The following is a 23,609-nucleotide window of genomic DNA, read 5'->3' as shown; positions in this document are numbered from 1 at the left end:
GCATAGTTCAAAAACATTGATGAAGTCTTTATTGGTTCGGGAGATTTACACATTTGTGACTTTGGTGGGCTGATGAATGATCAGTGAGTTTTATTGAATTACAATGTTATTACATTACAAATGCAGTCAATTCACAATCAATTCTAAAAGTTTCACACCAGCCAGATGTTGATATGTTTTGCACGTTTAATAAATTGTTTGGACTGCACAAATTAACATACTTTTTCTAAGAATTGACTGTGTGTAGATTAGGTATTTTTTTCATGTTGAAAAATAAAATAAGATTTACACAGTCTAGAGAAAATATCTGACTGATATCATGACGGTTTCTTTTCTGATAATAATGATTGTAATGTTATTAGTTTTTTTAAACACACATCTAAAAGAATTACTAAAATTAAACCCCTCCCTCCAGTCCCCCCAGTCAGTTTCTGCCATTTTCAGCTCTAGTATGTTCAAATTGCATCGATATCCTAGGAATACGAAAAAAAGTTATTAGTAAACGAGTAATTGCTGTAATCCTTCAATTTGAGAAAAGAAATGTATAATTTTATATTTTATTTATTTCGTAGATTTTGTTTATTGTGTGATATCTTTAATTTTGCCGAAAGATGGCAGTGCAGCAAGTTATAACCCGCATGCGCTGTTCCGTTAAATCCCCAAGATCACGTGATTGTGGCGACTGCGCTGATTGGTTAAACTTTGTAAAGGGGGAAGAGCTTCATCGTTTGAAAAATTCTGTGCTTGCTTGGAAGATAAGCGCCATTGTTGGGAGTTCGGCGCGAAGCAATGATTTAATATAAAATATCGTTTTTAAAGCTTTTATTTTATCGTGGAAAGGAGCAGATTATATCAGGTAGACGTTGCCCAAGTCAACAGGTAAATGTAATCTCGTTTATATTTAAAATGTGTGTGTGTTTACTCTGCGTTGAACGGTGAACAACGGCATCAGTCAGTCATGCAAAAACTGCAGCGTTTATCTGAAACTCTCTGAGACTTTTACGTTTCATACTTCAACAGCAGCAGTTTGTATAATGTGTGTTTTTATGACTGTTGATGTCGTTTTGGTCAGAAGATATGGCGCAGCGTGTTCTTGTGACTGATGGTTCTGCTGCATCCAAACGGACCTCCAGAGTCCGCGTGGCGGTTCGTCTGAGGCCCTACATGGACAAACAAGACGAGAAAGGAGAGGGACCCTGTGTTCGAGGCCTGGGGCCACAGAAGCTGGAGATTATCAACTGGAGAAACGCCACTGAAACCCTTCAGTACCAGTCAGTTATAAATCGTGACATTTACGGTTTCCTCCTCTTCATCGTCAATGTGCTGTGCTGATTGCTGTTGCTGTGTTTGGATTGTAGGTTTGATGCATTTCATTGTGAAAAGACGAGTCAGCAGGAAGTGTTTGTGTCTTCAGTAAAGCCCATTCTTTCTCATATCCTTGGTGGTCAGAACGCCAGTGTCTTTGCTTATGGACCCACTGGAGCAGGTGAGAGGAAGAGTCATGTACTCTCAAACTAGTTGTTGCATCTGGTGTTTTTACAATGCTTGATCAGGATAAGTGATTTAATGATATGCGTTCAGTATGTGATTGTAAATAGTACAGATTGTTATGTGTTTGATTTAGTTCATATTGATCTGTGTTTGAAATCACAATCAATTCTTAAATTAAATTGATGGGAGAATGGGTTTGCAGGATGAGGTCTGAGGATGATTCATGTACGCACACTTGCAGTTGATCTGTGATTTTTAAAGGGAGCATTGCTTTTTTGTCTTAATATTTTTTAGCGTATGCCATTTTTGGCTTGGGTGCGCACAAACTTTTAGTAAAGATCCTATGCACAGTTTTATAAACGAGACCCCAGTTCTCTTTTAAATTCGAATATGCAATTTGTTTGTTGTTTTCTAACTCAAGCTACAAACTTTGGTCCCTTCAGGAAAAACTCACACGATGCTCGGCAGTCAGGAACAGCCAGGAATAATTCCCAGAGCCGTCAGAGAGGTCTTCAATCTGGTGGAAGCACAGGAGAAAGGACGGGATTCTTGGGAATACTCTGTTGGGATGTCATACCTGGAGATCTACAATGAAAAGGTATTGAATCTGTGTATCTAATTAGGGATGATAATTTTTTGTAATAAAATATTTGAGCTAATAAAAACTAATATTCAAATATATATATTTACATTTTTAATGATGTTAATTATGACATAAGTTTTTGAAGTTTTATGTATTTTTGCATTTTGTCACAATTTCAGAGAAGGCTTATAATTAGGTAATATTCACAGCAAGCTAATCTTATTTTATGTATACATGTATTTTTAAGTTGAAAACGGTGTAAAAATATCTTTAAATTCCTTTAAAAAAGCCTACCAAAAAATTGTTAAAACCTTGCGTGGAACACAGGCTGATTCAAATCCTGTTGGTCATTAGTACGAATTTAGTACTGTTTAATATTACAGAAATATATTATACCAAATATTATACCTTAACCCCAAGTTTAAAGTTCGAGGACTTGACAAAGTACGTTATCATCATGTATACCGACTTGAAACATGAAGTGAGAGCCCGGAGCAAATGAAAAAACATAACATAACAGACTGCACAGTCAGCATATAAATATCTTCCTTATTTAGTTTGACATGTTTTTGTGAAGAAAGACAATCATATTTAGCCTTCCTGCTAAAGTTAGGTATACAATATGTCAAATGAAAGAACAGACCCTCTGCTTTCAAAAAAAAAAATTAATCCTATCTTTACTTGTTCTCATTTTTTCACCTCTCAAAAATAAGTGGGTTTCTTCAGAAATTTCTTCCCAAAAAAAGCTGAGATAATTGCATCTTTGTGAAGGACTTTTGATTGAGATCAGGGGCCTCATTTATCAAGCGTGCGTACGCACAGAAGTGTGCGTAGGAACAGTTTTACGCAAAGTGTGGAATTTATCAAATTGCACTTATACGTAGAAATGTGTGTAAATATGCGCACACCTCTGAGTATGCGTACGCAGAGCATCTAGTGGTTGAATAGCGATACTACACAGGATCATCCCCAGTGTGTAAAGAAGTGTGTATTTATCATCCACAAACAGGTGTTAATAATGATGATTTGTGTATAGTTACAGCAAACCAGTGTTGAAGTTAATGATTTATTTGTGATTTGTCGTCAAATTGATGTCTACCACTATAAATGAAGCTCTGACAATGCAGTGCAATGGCTTATCTTGCGTTATTGGAAGACTTGGCAAATCATCCATCTGCCGGGAGCACGTTTCAGATCGCGCCATTGATGCTGATTATATGCTGCTGTCCAAGGTGGAAAGTTCTGTCATTAGTCCCTTTCACACATACAGTCTTTACTGGTAATTTACTGGTAAATTGCAGTTAACATGTCATGTGTGAACAGAACCTTTCCGGTAAATCAGTGCTCCCAATTTACCAGTAAGACAGGTTGTAAGATTAACGGTAATTTACCGGTAAGCGCTGTGTGTGTTCAAAGTTTGTACCGCCGCGGGTGTTTGTACAGTCATGTGACAGAGGTATAGTGATAAACGTGATGTGCAAACATCTGTTTGTGGAGGTCAATTTTAATTTTGTGGCAGACTGATAAATAAATAAATGAATGGGAATGTACAACGACGCTCTCACTTGTATGATGTCACAGCAGGCAGCGCAAGTATAACGACACGCCTGTAATCCCTCCCACTGCGAAGTGATACTAAACTCAATGGAAAAGCTAACCACGTCAAAGTGAGGTGAGCTGACCCGACCCAAACTAAACTAAACCGTGGGGTACTATGCAATGGAAAAGCGCCATTAGACTCACTGGTAACATGTTCCCATGCAGATTTGTTTTCTTTTGTTAGTCATTCCTCGTGGATTAAGTGAACCAAACTCTGGGTTATTAGGATTTAACCTCATCCACCAGTAACTCGATTTCTGTGTCTGTAAGTTCCTATTTTTCGCTCTCTCTGCCATTATTGCGGTGAGGGAAAAACCATAACCACGTGACTTATAACGGTGTTGTCACCATAAATGGTTAATTGGAGGGGTTTTGGAATGCAAATGACCATGAACGTACACGAGCATGGTGCTTAAGAACAAATGGCATTTATCATCAAGGATTACTTACTGATGTGCGTACGAACCACGTGCCCATGTTTGATAAATCACGATTTTTTTTTGTACGTGCGCACATACTAAATTTCATTCGTAGGTAAAAATATAGAAAATTTTTACTCAATGTTGATAAATGAGGCCCCAGATTCAAAGCGATTATCAAAACATACAACGTTTGAACTGTTTAGCCTTAGCGGTTGCTTCTGGGTTTTATAAGATTGGTAAGAGCGCACCTGAAAATTCTTTAGTGCGGTTTTCTATTGAATAGAGGGCTGCAAAGCGAATGTGAAAGTGCCATTCACCCTGTTTTTAGTGGATGAACCACTAAAACTTTTTTGGAAACGTTATTTTAAGGTAAAAAAAATCTGGTGTTGCTTTAAATGAGCAGTAGCCTTAACCCTGCGGTGGCGCATTAAAAACAAACATCATTACAATAGCTTTCTTTCTATTCAAATTGTTATTGAAGATCGAATATTTGCCCATATGTGCACATCGCTATATCTAATAACTGAACAATTCAGTGCTAGTCATTCATTCAATTCTCTTTGCGCCGTCTGGTGCTTGAGGCGACTACAGGGAACACCATTTTATTCTGTCGGTCGCTGTTGCGGGAGCGGTCTGCAGGGTGAGCCCTCTGGACTTGAGTTCTCGCTCCACGGTTCAACGCCAGGTCTGTTTGTGTCGGCTCAGAAGTGGATGAGTACATTTGTCTGGGTAGTAGGGTCTCTACAGATGGAGAATGCACAAGTGAAATCATCACAAGAATCAGCAAGGCCTATCAGGTTTTTGCAATCTGGAGGACAACTAACCTCATCATCCACACGAAGATCCGTATCTTTAAGAGCAACGTGTTAAGCATCCTTTTGTACAGTGCAGAGTGCTGGAAGACCACTGCTACCATCGAACGCTTGAAGCTTGAAGTTTTCCAAACCAAGTTCCTTGCGACGAATCATGAGGATCTTCTGGCCTAACATTATCTCAAATTAGCACAAATTGGCACCAACACCATTGCTGAAACCATAGCAACATGTCGATGGAGATGGCTTGGCCATGTCTGCAGAATGCCCCCTGACTCACTACCAAGGGTGGCACTAAGATGGACTCCACAGGGGGGAAAAATTCAGTGCTAGGTTTTACATTTATTGGCGTTCTAAAAGATGATATTGTGCATTTATCTTAAGTCAGTTTTGAATCAATATTGGGGTAAAATGTTTTATAATAGATTGATGGATGTGTGATAACTTGATGTGCAGCTCATTGGTGTGTTTTGTAGGTGCTGGACCTGTTGTCTCCAGGTTCTCAGGATCTGCCCATCCGTGAAGACAAGGACAGAAATATTCTGATTCCCGGACTAACGCACATTCCCCTCTCGTCCTTCTCTGACTTTGACAGTCATTTTATTCCTGCGAGTTTAAATCGGACCACGGCCTCCACTAAACTCAACCAGCGCTCCAGCCGCAGTCACGCTGTCCTCCTTATAAAGGTTTGAATTTTTTTGGTGTTCACAGGAGATTATTCTCTATTAGCACTTTAAACAGGTCGCGGTTTTTGTGTGGTAGACTGTGATTTGGTAGCTGGTGCTGAAATAAAATCTCTTCCTATAACAAAACCACTGGCTTTAACTGTGTCTGCTGGTTATATCTGGAAGAGACACATCAGGATTTAATGTTTTCCTCCTTAATTTGCCTTCACTTTTATCATGTCTACCTTGACTTGAAATCATTTATGTATACTGTCATATTGTCTTGTCAGTCATACTTGATAAACTTTCTGTGCTCTTCAGGTTGTGAAGTCCCAGCGTGGGCCGCCACACAGACAACAGACAGGAAAGCTTTATCTCATCGACCTTGCTGGATCAGAGGACAACCGGCGCACAGGAAATCAGGGTATTCGTCTGAAAGAGAGCGGAGCCATTAATCTGTCCCTGTTCACTCTCAGTAAGGTGGTGGATGCCCTGAACGCAGGGGTGGGTGGACGTGTGCCCTACAGAGACAGTAAACTCACCCGTCTGCTCCAGGATTCTCTGGGTGGCTCCGCGCATTCGGTCATGATCACAAACATCGCACCGGAGTACAGATACTACTTTGACACCTTCTCCGCTCTTAACTTTGCTGCTAAGTCCAAGCAGATTGTCAATCGGCCCTTTGTCAGGGAAACCGTTTTGGCTCCTGCTATCGGTGAGATGTGTGCACTTGAATATAGACGTGGAAGATTTCAGATCGGTTTGTTTTTCTGAATGATAACGGAGATGTGTTTCTTGTAGCTTCTGTAAAGAGAGCTCGAGATGATCAGGAAGCTGGAGGTTCAGGTGAGCCTCAGCATAAAAAGTCTAAAGAAGTGAAGAAGCCTGAGCAGAGCGTGTCTCCGGTCGCTCATCCTCACAGGTATGACATCAGCAGGTGTTTGTGTACTCCTCATCAGCACTTTAAACAGGTCGTGGTCTTGTGCGGTAGGCCGTGATTTGGTAGCTGGTGCTTAAAGTGAAATTCTCCCTGTAGCGAAAACATTGAGGCTGTTTGTGCCTCTGTGGTCATTGTACAGGAGGACAGATCTGAGCAGTGTAACTTTGTAAATATTTTCTGATGGGTTTCCCATGAAACAAGAAGTCAAGAATCTCAATCATAATATATATTTATATAATGTGTGTATTGTGATGTATACTTTCTCTGTGTGTTAGTTCACCAGATTCATCAGTTCTGGACAGACTTATAGCTCTGGAGAAGATGATGATGGGTTCAGCTGAGAGAGAGAGACTCAATCTGCTCAAAACTGTGGCTCAGTCTCGAAAAGAGATTCAGGTGTGTGTGCGTGCTTAAAGAAAACACACAAATGTGAACACATGTTTTACACTGGTTTTCATTACTTTGACAACTTCTTTACTTTTTGAGCATCTATTTTTAGTCACATAAAAATGGAAAGTAAAGGGATTCCGCCTGACATTCGAGCGGATTAAATGCACTCTGTAATAACACGTTCTCAATAGGGATGCTCATATCAGTTAATTTTCCCGACCGACAACCGTAGCTTCTAAACCGAACATTAACCGTTAACTGATAAGATTTTAATATGAAATTGTCATTGAGTAAAAATACAGTTGACGGTTGTCTGTGAACTAGTAAAAACAAAACATTTAATTTGAACGTGCAAACAGCAGCGACAGATCAACAACAGAACCTGGAGGATTAATACATTATATCAGATATTCACGCAACATTACCTCATTAAAAAGCACGAGATCGGTCCAGAGGATTCATATCCAAAGGGCAGATTGTCTCCGTTTCATCTACCACAGTGGTCATTTCTAAAGCAGGACGCTTTTCAGAAAGTTTTGGTTTTGCGTCGTCTTTCTCTGTTTGTGCAAACAAAGAGATGTTTATGGTTAGGGTCAGAGGCCATCAGCGAACGTCTGCCCAGATGTGCGCGAGGCGAGACGGACCACGTCATCTTTTGCGCGGACACGCGCGTCTCCGTTTAGCTTCCAAACACGCACACAAATGATTTCTCATACAAATGTTTACTTTATCAGACCGTCAGGGCAGCAATCCTTTGTGTCATTTACAGGACATTCACAAATTAAAGATAGAAAAGTGGCAAAATGTCTGTCGGCTCATGACGACACGCACCATGTATTAACATATTTTTTTATTTTAACTGATAATGTTAATCGGTCATAAATTCTTACCTTTGGATAACGGTTAAACGGTCAATGTGAACATCCCTAGTTCTTAATAATTGTAAAATAAAACTTCATATACAAACCACCATACATTAAATGGCAGTATTCTTGTAGTTTTGGTTGAGTTTGAAAGTTTGTGAATCAGGGGAGAAAAAAATTCCAGGCCCTGGGAAGTTTTTGAAAGTTTACATGAATAGATACAGGTCAATGAAAGTGCATGAATCTATTTCATGCAAGAAGTTTTCTGGAAAAAATCTATATTCCCTGTATAGTATAGGACAGGGGTTTTCAAACTTTTTTTGTGTGTGGACCACTATTTGTAATCAAGAATTTTCGCAGACCACCTCATAATACTCATTATAAAATATGTCTACACATAGTCCTGAATTAATCTGCACCTCTAAAAAGGCTTACTAGCACTAAAACTATAACTGGTCATCACATCATTACAAATTCTTAAAACCTATTCTTAAAAAAAATATTTTTCTTAAAAAAATATATTTTATATTTTATTTTGCCTTTACACGGACCACCTGCAGTACCCTCACGGACCACTAGTGGTCCGCGGACCACAGTTTGGGAATGGCCGGTATAGGATATCAGAAAAATTTTAGACTTTTTAAACTGTTCGCTTTAAATGCTTATATCTTCTGTATGCGAATGTTGATTCATGCCAAAATGCTTTTTTGCACAGTTGTGTTTGACACATGAAAACGTCTCGGGTTACGTGTGTAACTGTTGTTTCCTGAGAAGGGAACGAGACGCTGCGTCTCCCTTGCCATACTTCCTGCGTCCCTGTAACGCCGTCTTTGGCAATAATTCAGATAGCGATATACTTCCTGGCTCTCGCGTCACCCTCTATTTGTCGTTAAGCCTCACCATTGGTTGAATTTGATATTCACATTCAGATGCACTTGCCCCTGGAGGCGTCCCCAAAGTGTCACCGCAGTGACGCAGCGCAAGTTCCCTCAAAAGGGAGCTGTAACAATGTATCTTAAAAGGTAACACTATGCAACCTTGCTCTCACTTGAAATGTGTCCCCACATTTAGTCTTGGTGTTCACAGATTATTCTCTAATAGCACTTTAAACAGGTCGCGGTCTTTGTGTGGTAGACTGTGATTTGGTAGCTGGTGCTGAAATGAAATCTCTTCCTATAACAAAACCACTGGCTTTAACTGTGTCTGCTGGTTTTATCTGGAAGAGAGACATCAGGATTTCATGTTTTCCTCCAATGACAATTCTTAATTTATCTTTACTTTTATTGTGTGTTATTTTATTATGTGTGGGGTAGGGCTGTCAAAATTGCTCAAAAATGACATTCGAATATTCTCCCTAAAAAAAACCCACGAATATTCGAATATCTGGTTGCCCATTTTTTTCAACGACGTTAACGACGTTTGATGACGCATTACGTCAATAACAGGACAAATTAATATAAAGAGACATAACTACTTCTATAGGTAGTCTATTTAGGTTTAAACATATTTGACGACGTATATTACATACACAAAACAAGTAAATCAAGAGACATCAAAATGATATGGTACCTCGGTTACATTGCTTGACAAAACTCCCTGAAGCCTGCTCCATCCACGACACTGATCGGTCTCATGTCCTTACAAATGAACGAAATGAATTTCTCCGTTATGACCTCTTGTCGTGTTGTAGACAAAGAGCTTGTGGAGGCGATGTAAAGTACGTGTTAAGACGTTACTGTTTAGCTGGAGTTCCACACATTGTGATCTCGTACACACTGCAAACTTTCAGGAGTGACAACCGCATTTAAATGTGATGATTGACACGGAGATAACCATAGCAACGGTCTGCCGTCTCACGTGCTTATCACTCACAGCTTTAAAGAAAATTTTTTAACAGCATTATGTTTTGCAATAAACCTCCGTCGTGTCGTTGTGTATTGTACGCATTTGTGAGGCTGCGCGCGCTCTTGCAATGTTGCCAGGTCCTCGTCTTTTTTGTACTCGCATACCATTTTAGCGCTTAAAGGGACACTTCACCCATTTGCATTAAGCTTTGTATAGTAAGAACCCCAGTCATGTTTTTGAATGGTCATGCATCATTTTCTCAGTTGCCACTGAGACAGGAGAAATACAGATTTCAGTGTTTCACTTCCTTCTTTCAATGATGTAAAAATCATCATTTTGCATCATTGAAAGAAGGAAGTCCAATATCTTTGTTGAGGGAGTGAGACTACAAACACCCCTTTTCTCTGTCAAATAGGCACCAAATTCTAAATGTATGTTAAATTTCACCTAGAAATATAAGACACTTTCAATAAAGATTAATGTTTCTACGGGTGAAATGCTCCTTTAACCGTTTATGGCTTTTGGCTCATAAAGCGATCAAGTTTTTGGTGTTGTTAAAATGTGAAGGTGCCAGTCCCAATATTTTGATCTTTGAGGTAAAGCGTTTGGATTTATTTAGGTTTATTATTGGATTTTTCTTGTTCGCTGTTTTTTTAGTGCAATATCTGGCAACGCTGAGCAGCAAACGCTTGTGCCTCTGCCATTCTCTGTATCGTGCATATAGAAGACTTTTCCCCCTTCTAATAATTTATTTCTTCAGAAGAGAGACCTGTTATTATGTCCATGATGCACGTTTAAACACTTTATTAACTACTAGTTGTTCAGTTCGGTTATGTAGGCCAGCGGTTCTCAAACTGGGGGCCCGCGAGATGGTGCCAGGCGGGCCCCAGTTTTATGACATTTTATAAAATAAATTAATTTATCATAAATTCTGTGGAATTAAACCTAAAAAAATATGGCTACTAACCAACAGCACTACTTTGTATCATTCAATTTGTTTTGTTTAATTAAAAGTTGAGTTTTAGAACAGTTTGTCATAAATTTTCTTTGGGGGGCCACGGAGGAATGCGCCGTACACAAGGGGGGCCACACGCTGAAAAAGTTTGAGAACCACTGATGTAGGCTACACACTATGCAAAGTTTCTGTAAACGCGGTTGTCACTGCAGTTTGCGGGAGTTAATGCGGTTGTAGAATCCGATGGTCAGTCCCGCAAATTACTGAAGTGTGTGTGTACAGAACAAGATTAAGCATTAAAAGTGACAAACGAATTAATATGCAGTGTGTACAAGGTGCCATGCTCATTTGGGTGCACATTTTCGAGATGTGACATCATGTTGCTAGTGGTCGAATGGTATGCTAACAACTTTATCTCGCGGCTCAACAATTTTACCTCCTACCGACCAAAATCCACAGTACTTCCAGACATAGCTTTTTAGATTTTTGGGGGGTTAAAATCGTTTTCTCTTTTAACAGTGACAGGCAGTGTGACTACTGTGACCTGTCCCTGAACCAGGCGCGCTAGTGCGCCACAAAGCAGACAGCCACGCCTCTACTACCGGGGGCTTAAAAAAATAATTTATTAGAATATTAATTTTCATATTCGAAATTCGTTTTTTTTTTACTATTCGAATATATATTCGAATTTAGAATATTCGTTGACAGTCCTAGTGTGGGGTGGGTCTATCAAAAGGTGGTCCATATTCTATTGTGGTAGGGGCGTGTTTGTTTGGGTGATTTCAAATGTCAACACTGGTTTTCAGAGATCATGCACCCCGCCTTTAATATAGATCTCTTCTGAAATAAAAAAAAGATGTTTGTGAGTGAAAACATGAATATTTTAAGCATGTTTAGCCAATGGATATGTATGGCATATTAATATATAAAATGATCAGGGTTCCCACGGGTCATGGAATTTCTGGAATATCATGGCTTTCCAGACTTTGAAAGTCAGGGTTGAATTTAATGCATGCAGTAAACTAAAGCATTTTCATTATCTAAAATGCATTTGACAGTAATATTTATTTTTCTTTAGTGAAAAAACTTAAATGCAGCCACAAATCTAACTGAAAGGGTATTTTAGTTTTAGAATATAACAATACAAAACAATGCAACAAATAAACAAGGAATATATAAATTATTATATATAAATAATATAACAAAATAATCTTTAAAACTTAAATGTTCAGAAACAATTTTATTTAATAAAAGACATTTCAGATTTTAAATACAAAAGTCATTTTTAAAACACTAAGTGTAGCAATAATGTACTGAAATAAGATACTTGAGTGAAACTATTGTTTTTTTTTTCTGGGGTTGACGCATCTTCAAATGCTATATTAAGTTACTCGTTTTAAAGGGATAGTTCAGCCAAAAATGATATTAAACTAGGGATGTAACGGTATCAAAAAATTCACGGTACGGTAGTATTTCGGTATGATGCCCACGGTACGGTAATTATTAATACATTTGCAGGAAGGAAAAAACAAATGAAGACTTGGAAAAACTGCCATAAGTGTTTATTAAACAAGACTGAACATTACAATGTACAAAGTGTAGTGAAGTGTTTACAATTTTCATAAAAAGGACAAAAAATTGAGTTTCAGTTTAGTTTGTCAACTTTAAACAACTCCCAATCAGTCAGGTTTTAAGAATTGAGTGACTCCCTCAATTGACCTAGTTTTTATTATTATTAAAATTAATGCTAATGCTTGGTACTCCTATGAAAGCAACGGTTGTGATTTGTAGAATCAAGAAAAGATGATGGGTTTTAAGATGGGTCAATTCCTGAAAACAAAAACAACCCAGTAAAAAATGAAAATTGCTTATTGTAGCTGGACCTAGAGCTGAGGTCAGCTCACTTAATACAGGGGCGCATTTCCCAGTCGGAGGTCTGCAGCCTCTATGGGTCGCATTTGTAGGCTGCATACGTAATGAAGACCGTCTTTTTTCATAATATAAACATTTTCAAGTTGACTCTTATTCTTATTTAATCGTATATTATTGTAACACGCTTATGACTTGCGAATGTAATACTCAGTTAACTTAAATACACCAGGCGTGTAATGACGGATGCAGCCTGCATGTGCGACCTAGGGAGGCTGCAACCTTCTAATTGAGAAAGGCATACACACTGTGCTCATTCACGGAGTTACTCACTCGTTTTTTGAATGTCCATCACATTTTGTCCTTTCTCGTTTCTTGTCACAGCGAACGCAAACTTTTTCGACACATCAGATTTAAAATTCGTGTTTCTTTTGCTTCCGCCATTGCCGCTCCACTTGTAGAGAGGTGTCAGAGTAGCACGCATGGGATTATGGGAATTGTAGCTCCCGCGTCCCTCCACTCGCTCCACTTGTCTGGAAAAAAACTACACGTGTTGCCCGGAAGACCTAATGTTTTACTGATCATGTAACCATGGTGGTACCGGGGAAATTTTCTACCGCAATACCACGAAATTTATAATATCGTTACATCCCTATATTAAACCTATGTTTTACTCACCCCAAGCTGTCCGAGATGCATATGTCCATTTTTCGGACAAACACATTTTCAGTTATTTTAGAAAATGTTTTAGATCTTTTAGTCGTTAACAGTGCGTATGTGCACGTGCACATGCACATTGATGCATATAGGTCTTATACATAATGATACATATATTTTGAGAAATAAAAATTATAAACGAGGAACAGATATACAGTTTTTAACAAACATGCGTGTTCATAGGTGCCAAATTGTTTCTCCGCCGGTCGGTGCTCGTCACAGCGTCAAGCAATGCATAGCAAGGAAAGATGCTCTGAAGCGCCAACGCACTTTGAAGAGGAGGAAAGCGCCGCGGCTAGTTTTCTGCGTGGTTTTAGACGCGACATGTGAAGTAAATGTGAAGCAACTGTGCATATGTGCTTGGCCATTTTGGTGGATGCTCGAGCCGAGCCCAGGAGCACCCAGGGGATCGCTGCATATCTGCGTGTTTGTTGTAGCACTTCCATCTGTGAAACAACAAGTGAGAAACCTTTTGGGGGTTATAATGTTTCCAGCCGCGCTGAAAACGCGTTCTGATGGTGTACTGGTAGCGCAGATTGACACTTTGAGCGAACAAGAGAGAACAGCTGTTTCTCAATCCAAAGCCTGCAGCCTCCGGAGGTCGCATATGCAGGCTGTATGTCATCAATCCTGGATTATTATTTTTATACATTTGCAAGTCATAACATATTACAAAAATGTATGATAAACAAAGATAATAGTCATCTTTTAACAAAGATAGTAGTCATCTTTATAGTTATTAATGTTATGAAATGAGACTTGTAAATGCGACCTCCGGAGGCTACAGCCTTCGGATTGAGAAACGGCCAATAGCTTGCCTCATTGTTCCACCCCCAAGCCAGCGGGTCATCACTGATATCAGTTGCCTTCCCTTGAAAATAGCGCATTAACTCTGCGTCTGCTGGCTGTTTGCGTTAACACGAACCTGAAGACATCTCAATGGGCGAGATTGTACTTTATATTTTTTATAATTTGTGATTGTGCACACCACCGCGATGGTAATTACAACCGTCACAGCCCTACAAAGGTCTTCTGAGGGTAATCCGCACGGTGGTGTTGTAGAAATATCCACATTTAAAACTTTATAAACAAAAATAACTAGCTTCCGATAACACCGCCATCTTGGACTCCTCTGTATTCAGTAGAGAGTATCATTGTACGCTAGGGCTGTCGCGGTGAAGGAATTTCCCTTGCGGTGATTTTGCGTGGCTCACCAGCGCGGTATGCGGTTTTACCGCCTTCATTTACTAAAATAAAAAAAATTTTAAAATCCAGAACAATGAGGTCAACTAATAGATGAAGGGTAGGCTACATGTATTTCCCCTTATGAAAAAAGATGAACACAAGCTATACTAAAGCTAAATATATTTTTGAGAAAACAAAAATAAATTGAAGAACATCATTCACCCCCCAGTCACATTAGCTACAAGCGACAGAGACAGAGCGACAGGCTACCATTCATTTTCAATGGAAGTGGCCGTTTACCGGCGACAAGCTCGCCGCTGCACGAGCAAGATGGGGCCAAAATAGACAAGGCGGCTATTTTATGCAAATGCTGAGCGATGCAACAAAGCGACTACCAATCAGAGTGAAGGAGCAGTGTGACGTAGGTCTGTGGTCGAGTCTGAGAAAATAATTCAAGATGGCGGAAACTGCGTATTTATGTATATATCTGATAAGTTTGGCATTTTATCTCATATATTTTGTTACTTTTATCGAGAAATAAATACTTTTAAATCCAAAAACACCGTTCTTGTAACTTAACAATACCTCCAAAGTGACTTTTGATACCGCTTTGAGAAACTAGCCAAGGAACGCCCATCAAGCAAGTGCGTGTCGCTCGGTGTCATTCACTTTTGTAGCTAATGTGACTGTAGGGTCAGGCTTGTTAAGCGCAAATTAACAGAGCATCGGTCAATACAGAACACAGCAGTGTCTTAAAGAAATTAAAATTAGCCAGTATTTGTGCACCTGTAAATGTACAAAACGAATGCAATACAGAAGGCAATGCATAATAGTTTAGGGCATTTTTAATAATATATTAGTAGATAAATTATATTATAACGTGTATAAAGTATGAAAACGAATGTATCATTATTTTGGCTAAATTAAGCTGGAGAGGTCATATTTAGTCACAGATTTGTCATCATTTCAGAACAAGCTTAAATGCTATCTATAATAACTTACATTATATGCCGTCTCTTCCTTTGTCAAAAAGATGTAGAAATATATGCGAGTAAAAAAGTGAAAAGCGGAAACGTTTAGCTCATGCGGAGCGAAGGAAAAGCCGTTAATAAAGCAGACTCTCCGTGTATAGAGGATGTGATGAAACAGTCGAGTCGGCAGATGATTATCAATGTCCGTTTCACGCAGATACTGTTGATGAAAAACTTGGATATTTAAATGTGAAAGTCAAGTGTGCAGTCAGTCAGTTCACAAAAGCAACCGCGGCGTTATATTGGCTGCATCCACGGGGCGGACGCTGCAGATGCACAAAGAAAAAACCTATAAAGGTCTTTTTTATGAGGTTTTAATGCTGGTAAGCAACCAGTTATATTTTGGCGTTATTTTGGTTGATCAGTTATATTAAAGTACTTTTAATCTTTAAAACTGCATCTAGAGGGAGACGACGCCACAGTTATTCTGTCATCTTAGTTTTACTTTTTTTTTCACTATGATTTAACGAAATATGAAGTATTACATTTTTATTTAAAATTTACAAAAAAACATTGGCCTACTCTCTTAACTCTTGACAATCTATTTGGCCTTTATAATACATGTACTGCATGATGTGAAAAACAAGGCGGCATATAGTTTCATGAATTTAACGTGAAAGGTGCGGTTGTTGCGGTTGCTTTTTTCCATGCGGTTGGGCTTGTCAGTAGCGCGGTAATGCGGTTACCGCGACAGCCCTATTGTACGCAGTTTTCTTAGTGACGTATGACAAATGTGAAGAGCGAGGACACAGAGCAGCAGCAGAGAAACTTGAATGCGGACGCGACTAAGATGGCGTTGTTATCAAAAGCTAGTTATTTTCGTTGATAAAGTTTTAAATATGAATATTTTTAAAACGACACCGCACGGATTACCCTCAGAAGGTCTTTGTTTATCATCGTACAGCCGTTTGGATTTCTTTGGGGAAGGATATATGCAAATTTTTTTGGACTTGAAAGACGTGGACCCTTTAACTTAAAGGAATAGTCTACTCATTTTCAATATTAAAATATGTTATTACCTTAACTAAGAGGAGTTGATACATATCTCTATCATCTTAGTGCGTGCACGTAAGCGCTGGAGCGCGCTGCTACACTTCGATAGCATTTAGCTTAGCCCCATTCATTCAATTGTACCACTCAGAGATAAATAGGAAAAACGTTGATGTGTTTGGTCACTTCTAACTTTAAGACGAGTAGTTATACGAGCAAGTTTGGTGGTACAAAATAAAACGTAACGCTTTTCTAAGTGGATTTAAAAGAGGAACTATATTGTATGGCGTAATGGCACTTTTGGGAGTACTTCAACTCGCCTGAAAAATCCGCTCCCCTTCTCCCTCTCATAATGGGAGAGGGAGGGTGTTACTGCGCCGAGTCAAAGTACTCCCAAAAGTGCTGTTCCGCCATACAATATAGTTCCTCTTTTAAATCCGCTTAGAAAAGCGCTACGTTTTATTTTGTACCACCAAACTTTTTCGTATAACTACTCGTCTTAAATAGGAAAAACGTTGATGTGTTTGGTCGCTTCTGACTTTGTCTCTGGGTGGTACCATTGAATGAATGGGGCTAAGCTAAATGCTATCGAAGTGTCGCAGCGAGCTCCAGCGCTTACGTGCACGCGCACAGATGATAAAGGGATGTATCAACTCTTCTTAGTTAAGGTAATAACATATTTTAATATTGAAAATGAGTAGACTATTCCTTTAACATTTGATTAACTGAACAATCTAAAACATTTTCTAAAATAACTGAAAATGTGTTTGTCAATTTTTGTTGTCTTTATAGATGTTAAAGGAGAAACAAAAGGAACTGGAGAATAAGGCCAACATGTTTAATAAGAATGAAATGCATGAGGAGTCCAGAGAGGTGTCGCTCTTCAAAACCGATCTGCCACCACTGCAAAGGAAGCAGTCCACAGCGGCACGACCTCGCAAACAACAGGCTGTGGTGACTCCTCTGCAGGGTAATGCCTGGAAAGCATCCCACACGCTCCATCCCAGCACACACTCTGTACATCATGTACAGATTTTGAAAGAGTTGCGTTTGTCCATGTAAAATGTTTCATTCATTACTACACTAAAGTATTCAGATTACACTGTTAATATTACACACTGCTTCAGTCCCTCCAAAAAAAGACAATATATCTTCATAATATATCTTAGCAGAAAGTTGAAAAATTTTGCATTTCCTTCACACATGCGCAGCCATGTCCCCTGTTGTCATGGGAATGTTAGGAAGTGATGTAATCATGCAGCGTGAACATAAATTAAAAGCTGCAAACAGTTTTTGCAAGTTCCCGCAATTTTGGCAAGTTCCTGCAATTTCATCGCATAAATATTCCGTATATTCCAGAGCATTTTTAAGAAAATGTGCTGCAAGATCAAGGATTTGTGCCCGCAACAATCACAAAAAAACTCTGCGTTTTCCTGGAAGGACTGACTGCTTCGTAAAGTACTGTTCCCTTCATCAACTGGGAAACACTGGTTTACATGAAAGAAATCAAATTCTGCCTGATGACTTGTACTTGACTAGTTGTGGTGATTAATGTGTAGTTAACCATTGAGTAAATTAATATGTATTTAGAGTGGATTTCTTTTGTGAGAAACGAGATTGGTGATGTTTCTTTAGTTCTGCTGATCATCTCATGATTAAGTACACAAACACACACACACACACACACAGATTATTGGGAATCTATCGTCAGGATCACTTGTTGTCTGATTTTTAACTTGTCATCTTTATCTTTGTGTCACAGTTTCTCAGGTTCAACCTTTACAGTGTGCTGTGTTGTGTAAACCCTCACAAACTCTGGACAAGAAGAAACGTCTTCAAAAAGTGGTCAGTTTTATTTTTCCTCATTTCTGGTTTGGGATGTGAAGTAAAAAATGCAGGAATGTTATAAAGGGATAGTTCACCCAAAAAATTCTGTCATAATTTACTCACTCTCATGTTGTTACAAACCTGTTTAAATTCCTTTGTTCTGATAAACACGAAGAAAATTTGAGAAATGTTTGTAACCAAACCGTTTGTGGACCCCATTTACTTCCATAGAAGGAAAAATGAATACTATGGAAGTAAATGGGGTCCACGAACCAAACCCTTTTCTCAAAATATCTTCCTTCCTGTTTTTAAGAGCAAAGAAAATTTATACAGGTTTGTAACAACATGAGAGTGAGTAAATTATGACAGAATTTTCATTTTTGGGTGAACTATCGCTTTAATAAATCTGTAACATTTTTAGTATCAACTCAATTTGCCATAAGCTTTAGTTTTTAATAGTGCTTTGTTAAAGTCTTTTACCATTAAAACCTTTTAATTGTGTAAATCATAAATATATGATATTACACATTATTAAAGTTTGGTCAGTTAGTTAACATAATTTATTACAGTGCATTGAAAATGCGCTGTACTGTTGTTACTGGGCTTTTTATTATTATTATTATTATTATTATTATTATTCTTCCAACCAAATTTCCGCAATTAATACGGCTCGAACCGTTTAACTTAGAAACTTCATTCAAACTCTCAAACGTGCGGACTATTCGGGAATACTGTGCTATGACTTTTATAAGCGATCGGAGGTACGGTCTTCGCCCCAGGGGCGAAAAAGCAGCCGAAAAATCCTATTGACTTAACATGGAGACAAACTTTGACGATTCGTAGCTCAGACCTAGAATTTCACAGAAACTTGTGACTTGCCACATTTGAAGAGGCTGGCAGGCTCTGTAAGAACATACCTCACAATGGGGTGTAAGTTGTACCCCTGGGGTGTAAGAGGCCCCCAAATTTCCCCATAGACTTATAATGGGGCAGGAATCATGCCCATATAAGGAAATAAAAACGTCCCAGATGGGATATCTTTGCAACGCAGTGTCATAGAGACATGGGGGTGGGCTCATTTTACTCAGGCATCCAATCAGTCCCTTAGGATCCTTATTGAGCTATTAAGCCACGCCCCTAGCAACCATTTTGGGCACCCTAGCAACATTTCCCATAGACTGCCATTATAAAATGCCCAAATTGATATCTTTGCAGCACAGTGTCACAGAGACATGGGGGTGGGCTCATTTTACTCAGACATCCAATCAGTCTCTCACCATCCTTATTGAGGTATTAAGCCACGCCCCTAGCAACCACATATGAGCAGCCTAGCAACATAATAAACAAAGCCTTATATCTCTGGATCCGAACATCATAGAGACATGGGGGTTGGGTCTTTGGGTCATATTAGCTTCATGCTAGCTTCATGCTAAGTCATACTAGCTTCATGCTAGTTTCATGCTAGCTTTATGCTAATTTCATAATAAATCTTGCTAATTTAATGCTAAATCATGTTAGCTTAATGTTAAATCTTGTTAGCTTCATGCTAAATCATGCTAGCTTCATGCTAATCATATTAGCATAATGTTAGCTTCATGCTAATCATGCTAGCATCATGCTAGCTTCATGCTAATCATGCTAGCATCATGCTAGCTTCATGCAAATCATGCTAGCATCATGCTAGCTTCATGCTAATCATGCTAGTATCATGTTAACTTCATGCTAATCATGCTAGCTTCATGCTTATCATGCTAGCATCATGCTACCATCATGCTAATCATGTTAACATCATGCTAGCTTCATGCTAATCATGCTAGCATCATGCTAGCTTCATGCTAATCATGTTAGCATCATGATAGCTTCATGCTAATCATGCTAGCATCATGCTAGCTTCATGCTAATCATGCTAGCATCATGCTAGCTTCATGCTAATCATGCTAGCATCATGCTAGCTTCATGCTAATCATGCTAGCTTCATGCTAATCATGCTAGCATCATGCTAGCTTCATGCTAATCATGCTAACATCATGCTAGCTTCATGCTAATCATGCTAGCATCATGCTAATCATGTTAGCATCATGCTAATCATGCTAGCATCATGCTAATCATGCTAACATCATGCTAGCTTCATGCTAATCATGCTAGCATCCTGCTAGCTTCATGGTTATCATGCTAGCATCATGCTAACATCATGCTAATCATGTTAACATCATGCTAGCTTCATGCTAATCATGCTAGCATCATGCTAGCTTCATGTTAATCATGTTAACATCATGCTAGCTTCATGCTAATCATGCTAGCTTCATGCTAATCATGCTAGCATCATGCTAATCATGCTAACATCATGTTAGCTTCATGCTAATCATGCTAGCATCATGGTAGCTTCATGCTAATCATGTTAGCATCATGCTAGCGTCATGCTAATCATGCTAGCATCATGCTAGCTTCAATGCTAGTCATGCTAATCATGTTAACATCATGTTAGCTTCATGCTAAATCATGTTAGCTTCATGCTTAATCATGCTAGCTTCATGATTATTCATGCTAGCTTCATGGTAAATTATGCTAACGTCATGTTTAATCATGCTAGCTTCATGATAAATCATGTTAACTTCATGGTAAATCATACTAATGTCATGCTAAATCATGCTAGCTTCATGCTAACATCATGCTAGCTTCATGCTAATCATGCTAGCATCCTGCTAGCTTCATGGTTATCATGCTAGCATCATGCTAACATCATGCTAATCATGTTAACATCATGCTAGCTTCATGCTAATCATGCTAGCATCATGCTAGCTTCATGTTAATCATGTTAACATCATGCTAGCTTCATGCTAATCATGCTAGCTTCATGCTAATCATGCTAGCATCATGCTAATCATGCTAACATCATGTTAGCTTCATGCTAATCATGCTAGCATCATGGTAGCTTCATGCTAATCATGTTAGCATCATGCTAGCGTCATGCTAATCATGCTAGCATCATGCTAGCTTCAATGCTAGTCATGCTAATCATGTTAACATCATGTTAGCTTCATGCTAAATCATGTTAGCTTCATGCTTAATCATGCTAGCTTCATGATTATTCATGCTAGCTTCATGGTAAATTATGCTAACGTCATGTTTAATCATGCTAGCTTCATGATAAATCATGTTAACTTCATGGTAAATCATACTAATGTCATGCTAAATCATGCTAGCTTCATGCTAAATCCTGCTAGCTTCATGCTAAATCATGTTAACTCATGCTATCTTCATATTTCATCATGGTAACTTTTTTAAATCATGCTAGCTTCACACTAAAACATGTCAACAGCCAGGTAAACTGCTAGACTAAATTTCTTTAACATTTCTGTCAATCAACTTTTTTTGCATTTTCATGCACTGGTAATTCCTTGGGAATTGCATATCTAGTTAATGTTTAATTTCTTTCATTGCAAAACAAATGGATGAATTGGACTGAATAATGAAGTAAAGCAGGTAATAAGAGATGGGAAGTGTTTAAAAGCCACACAAGAGGCTTTTAAAGACCCTCTCTTGTTGTTTTTGATTTATCTACACATTTTTGCTGTCAAATTGTTGTGTAAACGCAATATCGCTCCGGTAGTCATGTGATATGGAGAGAGAATAATTGCATAAATATTCAGAGTAAATGTCTGTCTGTGTATGATCCGTAGAGATCAGATTATAAATGCGTAAGATGCCGATCTTGGGGTTTTGAGTCTATAAGACTTTCAGTTAGGCCCACACTTTTGTTGCACAGCACCACACCTTTAGTATTTTTAAGAGTACTCCCTCAACACCATAAAAACGTTATTGCGTATATATCTAATTATATTGAGTAATCGTGACGTCCCTTACAATGAATTTTTCCTGTAGATGGGTGAGGGGAAGGAGAATGGAGGTACAGATCCTCCTCATACTGAAGATGTGAACTGGGAGACTCGTCTGGATTCAGAGATACTGGAACGGTCCAGGACGAAAATCCTACAGACCCTTAACTCCGGCTCTTTGAAAGAGCTCAAAAGCCTTCAGCTTATAGGAGACAAGAAAGCCAAGCTGATCATGGGCTGGAGGGAGATTAATGGTGACTTCACACAGGTATGATCCACAATGATGATGGACGTAACAGAGCAATGAGAGTAAAGCACATTTATAAATTAAGTTGTTTGGTTTAATCTTAACGCTCATCATCTTGTCTGTAGGTGGATGACCTGAAGAAAATTGAAGGCATTACAGCAAAACGCTTCTCGTCTTTCATAAAGGTTTGTGACTTCTGTTGTTAAATCAAAAGAATTATTTAATTATATGAGCTTTAATAACCCTTAATGGTTTATTTGCCAATATAAATATGTGTGTGTATATATACAGTGAAGATTTCTCTCTCTCTCTCTCTCTCTCTCTCTCTCTCTCTCCAGGCTAATATTCTCAGTAGTCTGGGGAAGTGAGGTGTGGATGGATCTGCTGTCATCAAAGAAGCATTTGTACAGACTTTGTGTTTTTATTTTTTTATGCACATTGTGTACATTTATTTTTTATTCTAAGCTTTTGTGTATACTTTGGTCTTGTTTTCAGTGTTTTCTTATATCTTTCCTGCATACATATGCAACATTTTCTTAAGTATTTAACTCTCATGTATTTTTTTTTTTAAGAGTTTTGCTTCATTGGTCATGTGGCACTGAATAAATGCTGTCATGATACTCCAATGTGCTTCAGGTTTGATTTTATCATGTTTGTAGAATGTGTAGAAAGTGTTTAGTTTCTATACATAATTTTTCCTAAAATCATCATAGTTAAATCCAGATTTGGCTATGAGATCAGGAATAGTTTAATGATCCACTGTTTTAAGAATGTTGCATGCTAATGGTAAAGATTTTAATTGATATGGCCATTTCTCTCTTATTAAAGACCTTCTTTGTGTTTTTGAAGCTTTGATTGTGTTTACAGTGCGCAATAATGTGTTCATGTTTCACGTCACAGGTTAAAAAATAATTATTTCACACAATTATCGCTATTGCGCTGTTTTCACTGTCCTAAAAATGGGCTGATGTCTTCTATGTTCTATGAAGTTCCTCCTTCAGAAATACGTATCGAGTTCTGATTGTGTTGTTTGTTTAGTGTGTTTTGATATTTATGCTCTAACAGCAACATTACAAACCAACTTAAGTTTGAAAAATGGGATCGGGAAGAACATGACCTTTTAAGGAACAAACTAAATGCAAAAAATTAACTGCATGCACACTGAAACATTTTTTTAACTATGTTGCTTTACTACCGACTATGAAATGGTGTAAGCGTTGTGTAGAGAGATATATATACATTTAATTCTCAACATGTTTTAATGGGTTTGTTTGTGATTCTGAACCAAAATGGAGATTTTTAATTTTTTATACTTTTTTTAGTTTTTTGTTTATGGCAGTGG

At 38.4% G+C, this 23,609-nt stretch overlaps 1 protein-coding gene across 2 annotated transcripts; it reads left to right on the top strand.

The window, feature by feature from the left end:
• The first annotated feature begins 717 nt into the window (after positions 1–717).
• On the top strand, positions 718–22,893 carry kif22 (kinesin family member 22). Of its 2 annotated transcripts, none has more exons than XM_055175217.2 (13): positions 718–879; positions 1,076–1,271; positions 1,359–1,486; positions 1,935–2,089; positions 5,384–5,593; positions 5,894–6,287; positions 6,374–6,494; positions 6,788–6,908; positions 17,150–17,327; positions 18,120–18,202; positions 22,067–22,288; positions 22,393–22,452; positions 22,606–22,893. In XM_055175217.2, the coding sequence occupies exons 2-13, from the start codon at positions 1,078–1,080 to the stop codon at positions 22,633–22,635; spliced, it is 1,896 nt and encodes a 631-aa protein (XP_055031192.2). In that variant the 5' UTR covers positions 718–879; positions 1,076–1,077; the 3' UTR covers positions 22,636–22,893. The 2 variants fall into 2 exon arrangements, with proteins under 2 accessions (XP_055031192.2, XP_055031191.2); XM_055175216.2 differs by having other exon boundaries at positions 719–879; positions 1,073–1,271.
• The last annotated feature ends 716 nt before the right edge of the window (positions 22,894–23,609 follow it).

The sequence above is a fragment of the Misgurnus anguillicaudatus genome, chromosome 4 (assembly GCF_027580225.2).
Source record: "Misgurnus anguillicaudatus chromosome 4, ASM2758022v2, whole genome shotgun sequence".
NCBI lineage: Eukaryota > Metazoa > Chordata > Actinopteri > Cypriniformes > Cobitidae > Misgurnus > Misgurnus anguillicaudatus.
This window is presented reverse-complemented; position numbering and strand designations above follow the sequence as displayed.